This window comes from Mercenaria mercenaria, chromosome 15 (genome assembly GCF_021730395.1).
Source record: "Mercenaria mercenaria strain notata chromosome 15, MADL_Memer_1, whole genome shotgun sequence".
Lineage (NCBI taxonomy): Eukaryota > Metazoa > Mollusca > Bivalvia > Venerida > Veneridae > Mercenaria > Mercenaria mercenaria.
Window position 1 is genome coordinate 6,659,934 of NC_069375.1, and position 8,750 is coordinate 6,668,683.

Consider the following 8,750-nt stretch of genomic DNA (forward strand, 5'->3'; position numbering starts at 1 on the left):
CATGCATCTGAATTATGCACAGACCGCCTAGTCGCAAAACTTTATATACAACTGTTCCACTATTCGCCAAAACACTGTACGCCTATTCAATAAAGAAATTACGAAGTGTTTGGGCTTGTAGGCTCTATAAACTGTACTTACTGAATTTATAAATATAAGTTTTGTATTGTATTTTACTTGCGACAGTGAAACAGTATTTGTTGGTCTGTTTCACCAACGATGTCCTTGAATACGAGTTTCCGTTAACATACGAGAAAAATATATATTTATTCCGCTCAGCTTGACAGGACACTTTGTTTTTTTTTTGTTTTTTTTTTCTTTGAATTTTTAGCTCGATTATTCGGGGAATAGCGGTGCTATTCTACTCGCTCCGGCTTCGGTTAAAGTTAAGTTTTTCGGCAACCTTTTTTCTGTCACATCTTTTTTTTTACTTTTGCTTATACCTTACTGTAACTTCACATAAACATTGTGCAAACAAAGCCTTTTTTATGCAGGGACTGCCCATTATACCCAAATACCCAAGGCGAAATACTTGAAATAATTTTTTTGAATTTAAGCTCCACCAACAGACAAACGCGTTGTCTACATGAAAACTTTGTACAATCAAAGTGTCCAAAACGACTTCCAAGACGGTGGTTGGTTATACGTGTAGAACAACTGATGTAAACGTTAGGAGCCAGGTCATTTTCCGCTTATTCTGTAGCGATTACTGCAATAATTATTAATGCAAACGAAAAAGAATTGGATATTAGCTTCGATCTGCTTGATTTTGACTGATATCAGCAATGATTTGAAGCCGGATATTAAAATAAACAGAAATTACCAATAAGCGCGCCGACGGCAGCTGTTTCTTCTGTGAATGATGATAAAGTCCCCGTCATAAAGTCCGAGCAAGTCTCTGAGATGCCGGAAATGGATCAAACACTGAGTTGTGCCACGTAACGATTTATGAAAGAGCTTATGATTTATGTGTAAAGAATCTAGTCATTATTACAAAAAATAATTTCAAACACTATGCAGGTTAGAGTTTATTAGTACGCATTTACCAAATTGAAGTAGTCGCGCGGCTGAGCCGTGCTAGACTAAATTAATTTGATAATTACTTACTAATAAACACTAACCTTTACGAAAAGTGGATTCGAAACTGCAGTAATAACATATAAACTGGTCCGTGACTGTTACGAAAACGAAAGAAATTATAACTATTACTTTTTAACTGTCGGTTGTCATAAAACAAAGTCAGATTATTGAAATATATGAATGAAAAGAAGTTTTGAATAGGCGTACAGTTTTTCGACTAAGCGTTCAGTCCGATTAGAATTGCATTGGGCCAGTATGATCGACTATGGGACAGTGTAACGGCATATATGTCTCAGAAAAACACATTTACCTAAAAACGCATTCGTTACCATAGAGCCATGCTAGTATTTATCGGTGCGTAAGATATTTATCTACGAAGTAGCAAAGGTTTCAATTCTTTGCAAAAGCTCAAGATACATGTATTTCAAAGAATTGATAGTTTCATTACAAAATCGAACAAATACCCACACGTGATTTGACTTGAAATGAAGTATATTAAGAGTTTTAATAGGCGTGTTTGGTATCTACGTAAACAGTAGCTCTTAAACAATATGTAGATTAAAAATACACTTACTTTATGCGTTTTAACGAAATAAACAATGAAAATCAAAGCCATCCGCGACAGCAAAAATTTGTGTTTTGATTTCTGAACGCCTAGTTTTTGGCGACTTCCGGTTGGGCGTACAGAGAGTCTATACACTGTGAAACTGGTACTCTCTCAGCCCACAACCCAACCGAGACATGAAAAACAGACTCGTCTACTCAGCTGAGACCATATGGCAAATTCTAATTTCTACACAAAATACTACTAGGTACTTTTTAAAGAAACTCAACTTTTCCCTTTTATGTGCTTCTGCAATTACTGAGAGTTCTGACTTAAGTCATACTTTTTTTCGCAAATGGCTTTGAAAGTATATAAAAGGGAAACTTATTTTTAGTTGTTTACGAATGTACATACCTGTATCCAAACAGAATCAGGCCTTTTTTCAAAGATGTACCAGAACAGTTTTGAGGTTTTGATCTAGTTAATGGCCATCTTTTAATTTCTTCTGAACAAGAGACTCATTTTCATTCCTCACAACAGCTGTAAAAAATACAAAAACCGAGACATTTATCGACATTAAACTTACTTTGCTTGGAATTCCTATTGTTACCTAGAACAGCCCCTATGTATATACAAGTTGTGTGTAATCTATTCATCCAACCGCAAAACTGTCAGCTCAGGTTTTCATCTTTATTTATTATTTTTTAATGTTTTTTCTACCAAACGTCTCAAATATTTACATTAGGCGGCTGCAGCGCTCGGCGTCGCGCTCTATGTATAGGATACTTATTACGATATCAAAGAGTTATATGGCCCGCTAAAATTCAACACAAGAAAATGAAAAACAAAAAGTAAAGGCTTGAGCTGACTGGAGTGGTGGCAGTGTTATAAATTGAATTGAAAAAATATGTTCTCACACGCATTTTCCGAAATGTCGGCTAATGTACTTTTATAACATTTCGGAAAATGCGTGTGAGAACATTATTTTTTCAATTCGATATGATTATATTTGATTATCTCACTGTTTTAAACAGTGTAAATATCAGGACATAATTCGTCGTTATATAACTAAAAATGCATGATCAATCATAAAATAATTAAAGATATTTTATTGTATGCATAAACAAGTCTTTCAAACGGCATGCGGTCGTAAATATATTGTTACATCATGCGGAGTTCCACATAGTCACCTTTCCGATAAATAAAAATAATTAAAGGAGTGCAGTCTATCGTTCATTACTTAATAAATAATAATAACAACATCATGTAAGTCCATGATAAATTGTGTATGATGCTATTCCTTGGAAATTTGTTGTTTGAAACGTCAAAAAATGAAAGTCGTTTTTTTTTCTAAGTCCGATGCTTAGTCACAAGGCAATATTGCATGCATTTATATTTTTAAATTCTACATTATTTATATAAACTTAATTATAATTAAATAGCTGTTATTCTGTGGATAACGTATTGTTCATTACCACCATGTTTACACAGATCTCATGTGTAATCTCCAGTCACTGGAATAAATAAAATTCTTGCTTGTTGGCTTTCTTTAAATGCAACTTCCTCTGTAAAAATTATTGTTATATTATCTCATATTTTAGGATACCCCGATGAAACTGATGGGTGCGTCTTCATGGCTAACACTGATGTATTCTCGCCGGAATGTCTCAAACAGCCGGATTACTTCACTACTGCAATGCCTGGGTATGGTGGGAAGTACTTGCCTCCAGAACAAAACAACAATACTTTAAAATACGATAGCTACTTAGAGACTTCACAATCTAGTTTCATGACTAACTATCCTTACTGTTCGACATATTTTGTAAACGAAAATTTAAATAACAGACCATGTTCTCCTCTCGATTTGAAAAGAAGCCCTATGAGCGCGCCTACAAATAATCCCATATCGCCGAGTGGAAGCATAGAAGGACAATTTATGAAGTACGGAATTGTTAAAGAGTATTCACAAAACATAATTAGAGAACCCGAAAGACAATCCATAAAGGACTTACACAACACTGCACGAAATTTCTCACAGATGTATCTGAACGGAAATTATACTAATAGAACTCTTTACGACAACACCGGCAAGGTGTTCCGATGTCATGAATGTGGAAAAACTTTCAAGCGTTCTTCAACACTGAACACACATCTTTTAATTCACAGCGACACGAGACCTTATCCTTGTGGATTCTGCGGGAAAAGATTTCATCAGAAATCTGACATGAAAAAGCATACATATATACATACAGGTAAGAGTCACAATGCTTTGCGATTGTCTAGCGCATTTTGATACATTTATATTTGTTCGGTCACTGATAACAGCAAGCCACTCTCTCCAATATAAACTTGTACTCAAGTTTTACTAATCTTTACTTTTTTGTATATGAAATAACTATGGCTATATTGAAATTTACGCTTAGTGCGAGCTGCCACAGTCAGTGTTTATTACCTATCTTGTGATAAAAATTCTCATCTGATGTTGTCACATTTTATAGCCTACATTATGTATTAACTGCAATAAAATATGGTTAAAATATGATAAAATGATAAAAATGGATGTAATCAAAGTTGTTTTTCTTCAATATACAGGTGAAAAACCACATCGATGTACAGTTTGCGACAAAAGATTTAGTCAGTCATCAAATCTGATCACGCACAGCAGAAAACACACCGGCTACACTCCTTTCAGTTGTGAGAAGTGTGGGCGAACCTTTCAACGTAAACTTGAGCTAAGAAAACACCGAGAAACGGGCATGTGCTAATACAGAAAGGCGGAAGATAATGGTAATAAGTAAACGCATGGTAAAAACAGAAATACTGGGAATGCAATAATGTGCAACTGGAAAAAGTTGAACATGAGGACGTCAGACTATGGACATGGGCTGCATTTAGACAGAACATTGGTGTTTACAAAAAAAACTGATATGCTGAAATAACTCGAGATAACAGTTTATGTAAAAAGTCACCATTGGACGCGAAATGTTTTGAACAAAAAAACAAATAGAGGTCATCCGATGGAAGTCTCAACCAAATATTATTTATTGTCCCTTGTATTATAATGCGTTTGCACTCCTCTGTCCTTTCCGTCTGATTCAAGTAAAATGCTATATATCAATAATCGATGAGGGAAATACCCCAAGCGTCTATCTTATTCGGATTAATTATGACACTTTTTTTTTCTATACATTTTTGCGTTAGAAAAACCACTTCGTGAACAATGTGTTCATCGCATCGCCCTTCTTTCATTCAACGTTTATAAGTTGTGATAGTTGATTTATTTATCATATTTAATGTATGTTATATACCATGTGCATATATAATGAAAATACAGGATAACGAAACAGTTTATCCATAGGGGTACTCCATGTACTCTTCATACAAGAATTATCAAGGGTAAACAAAACAATATGGAGAATAACTGATTTCTTTTTCTTTTTATTATCCTTTTTATTTTGCATTCAACAACTGCAGTCAGATTAACTAGAAGCTATTAAGAGAGGAAGTTGTGACTTTTTATGGAAGTCATCGTCCAGCCGTCCCTAACAGAGAATGATTTAAAGATATTGCAGCTTAAAAGTTAAGAAAAATAGCTATCATTGAAAGCAGCTGTTTTAGTGTTAATGAAGTCATTCACACACTGCTGAATAAACCATTTAGCTAAAACTTTTTTATTAAGGTTAATATGTAAAGTTTTTTATGCTTCAGATAGATGTAAAGCATGATAATTTCCTTATTTCTCGATGAAAAAAGTAATGAAAAAAAATTCTGAAACAATGAACTGCAGTTCAAATCAATTTCAAAATATAGATTAAATCCGTCATTTCGTATTTTGTTGCCATAAAAACAGTGTGGCTTCTATTTTGATGAAATATTGAAAAGTTCGTACGTTTCTAAACTTTAAGGCGACTTTGAAATTCTTTCTATATCTTAAATTGCAGACACAATAAAATAAAAAAGATAACGTTGCCCTGCTCGTTAATGATATACACTAAAATTGATAAGTTTAAAACATTATACATTTAAATATTGTAAATATATAAATTCAACCAATCCTTTAGAAAAACTAGGGCTTAACTGAATCTGTGTAATGAATCTTTCTCACAAATCGTTAAAAACATTAATTTTGTCTGACTTAAGTTTTCATTGCTTTTATTTATCCTCTTTGCTGGTTTTTACAGCTTTACAGTGACAAAATGATTACTTGCAGTTTCTTTTTAATTATACCAGTATGCAACAATTATGCTGCCAGTGTCATGGTATGCGGGCCTGTATGCGTTTTATCTACCCTGATTATTCTTTTTATATTTGTTTCGTTTATTCACTGTAAATGCTACAGACAAATAAACATATATTGTATGGGATAGTTGTGGAATATTTTACATTGGGATTTTTATGACTGTTATTTGAACATTTCTCAATCAGCAAGAACCACTGGAAATAAATGTTCTGATTTAATTATAACCACTTTCTTTTATGTCTCTTGTTGTGAGAAGTTCTGTTCTAGAGTGCATAGCTGACATGTCATGACAGACTTACTTGCAAGAGACTCTAAACACAATTACTTCTCGACAGGTTGCATTGCAAAATGATCCTAAACACAATTACTAAATGTATTCAAGGAATTGTGACTAGTTGATGTTGTATTCGACACCCGTACCACCTACACAGATTTTAGCTTGCATCCACATCAGCGTTTCACGGGTCAAGTGTATGGAGAGCGTTTGAAGTCCAGAGTGTTGACCGCTTACCTCGGCGTTCTAATGGGGCCGCCACAAACCTCTCCCCAAACACAGTGCGTCAATTTTTTTCAAAGGAAATGCGTCAAAAAGTTACTGCACATATTCCCTGAAAATGTGACGAAAAGAAAGACCTTCGCAAGAATGAGCCACATAATATAATAGATTGGACCATAAACATACCGAATCGGTTTTACGCCACGTAGAATAATTCGTCCGGAATACGTCCTTTTGAAATATTCCGCAAGCGTATAACCTCCTCACCGTGTTAAAATATATTAAAACATGGTTCTGCTATATATTATTACTTAATTGAAGGAACAATTCAGTAATGAGGTTAATGCCGCCGTTATTCAGACCTCATCAGAATCTCCAGTATTCCCGAAAAAGAAACAAATATGCGGATAGATATTTTGTAATTGTTTAAAGCCGCAAAATGTTTAAAAAGCATCACTGACTGATATGAGAAATTTTGTCATCCACGTTCATTGAGGTACATAGAAAAACATCATGATTTATTCGCACTTAAACTAGATATGTATCAAATTTCTAAAAGACATTATGCATCTATTACAGCACCGCTCCCACTATAAGTATTGTTTATTATGTATACATAAGTATTTACATACACAGGACGGTATGAATCTTTTATGACTCGGAAAGGCGTCAAACAGACTTATTATTAAGATGGACTCAAAAATGTCTGCAAGTAAAAGGAATAAATATATTTTATCTTTTACAGACATATATCTGGTGATAGAACACATTAAAGTTTTATTCTGTCCTGTATGTTTAAACAACTGAAAATCCAATTGTCCGATCATAATAGTTACATCTCCCTTCTACTGTATAAATGATTAATGCTATTCTAGTGTGAGAACGGCCTATTGAAAACGCATTTTTGACGGCCTGTTAAAGATTTAGGTTGAGATTTAAAAGGTTTTCACTCGCTCTGTGATTTTTACGACAAGCGCGTGAAACTCCATTACAGTAATTCTTGATTTCTGTTCATGCTAATTTCAATCACTCTCGGGATAGTCAATGTCCGAAAACTGTTCTTGTATGTGAGCACCGAGGTGAACACGAGGCTAGGATGGAATATCATAATGCTATTTGGAACATTTACAATTAACTGAGAAACAAAAACCACCCTGTATACAGTGCATTTGCAAATGGGAGGAAGTAGACATATTAGGGTGCCAATTGTAGTAAAAATTTAATCATAAAATCTTTGAAGGTCCGTGTGTTTGTGTTTGTGTTCGGTTTAACGTCTTTTTCAGTCATATAAACGACGGCGTCTACTTGTAGCAGTGAGCAAAATGCCCATCTTTATAGTGCTACCTCACTAGAATACCCAGTACGCAGTCTCATAGTGCTGCCTCACTGGAATACCCAGTACGCAGTCTCATAGTGCTGCCTCACTGGAATACCCAGTACGCAGTCTCGTAGTGCTGCCTCACTGGAATACCCAGTACGCAGTCTCGTAGTGCTGCCTCACTAGAATACCCAGTACGCAGTCTCATAGTGCTGCCTCACTAGAATACCCAGTACGCAGTCTCATAGTGCTGCCTCACTAGAATACCCAGTACGCAGTCTCATAGTGATAGTGCTGCCTCACTAGAATACCCAGTACGCAGTCGCATAATACTACACCAGGCTAACCAGTCCTAGCACTATCCTCTTAATGCTGAGCGCCAGACGAGGAAGCTTCTAAAAACTTTAGTATCATTTTTTTACGTCTTTGGTATGACACGGCCATGGATCGAACCCGCGACCTCCCGCACTAAAAGCGGGTGCTCTACCACTAGGCTACCGAGTCGGCTAAGTATAAAGGATATACATATGATATACATATCTATCATTGGAAACAATGAAATGTTAGTGAGGCACCACGTAGCTAAATATGTATAACTGAGGAACGGCATTCCCAGGTAACGGGTTCAAGTTATTGCTTAGATTTTCTTTTCACCAGCCACATTCAGCTGAGAGATCCAAACAGATAAATCTTATCATCATCGTTTGAGCCGCGCCATGAGAAAACCAACATAGTGGGTTTGCGACCAGCATGGATCCAGACCAGTCTGCGCATCCGCGCAGTCTGGTCAGGATCCATGCTGTTCGCTTTTATAGCCTACTGGAATTGGAGAAACTGTAAGCGAACAGCATGGATCCTGACCAGACTGCGCGGATGCGCAGGCTGATCTGGATACATGCTGGTCGCAAACCCACTATGTTGGTTTTCTCATGACACGGCTCAAATTTTTTTGAATCGCTAAATACGACCATACCGGTAAATCAGGTAGTTTATTAGTTCAAGAGGGGATTGCTTGCAAACTAATCACTTCCCAGCCGAAGAATACTACAAAAAAGTTTCGCTTTAAATTTTC

General features: G+C 35.7%; 1 protein-coding gene across 1 annotated transcript; it reads left to right on the top strand.

Annotated features, from left to right (window-relative positions):
* The first annotated feature begins 3,236 nt into the window (after positions 1–3,236).
* LOC123559490 (zinc finger protein sens-like) lies at positions 3,237–5,899 on the top strand. The gene is made up of 2 exons (XM_053524022.1): positions 3,237–3,876; positions 4,217–5,899. The coding sequence occupies exons 1-2, from the start codon at positions 3,258–3,260 to the stop codon at positions 4,387–4,389; spliced, it is 792 nt and encodes a 263-aa protein (XP_053379997.1). The 5' UTR covers positions 3,237–3,257; the 3' UTR covers positions 4,390–5,899.
* Positions 5,900–8,750: the final 2,851 nt, after the last annotated feature.

Excerpts from the sequence above, each read along its gene's own strand:
- LOC123559490 (XM_053524022.1), top strand. The coding sequence starts at position 3,258 with ATGGCTAACACTGATGTATTCTCGCCGGAATGTCTCAAACAGCCGGAT. Across the intron at positions 3,877-4,216 it reads GCATACATATATACATACAG|GTGAAAAACCACATCGATGT; the intron begins GTAAGAGTCACA and ends TTCAATATACAG.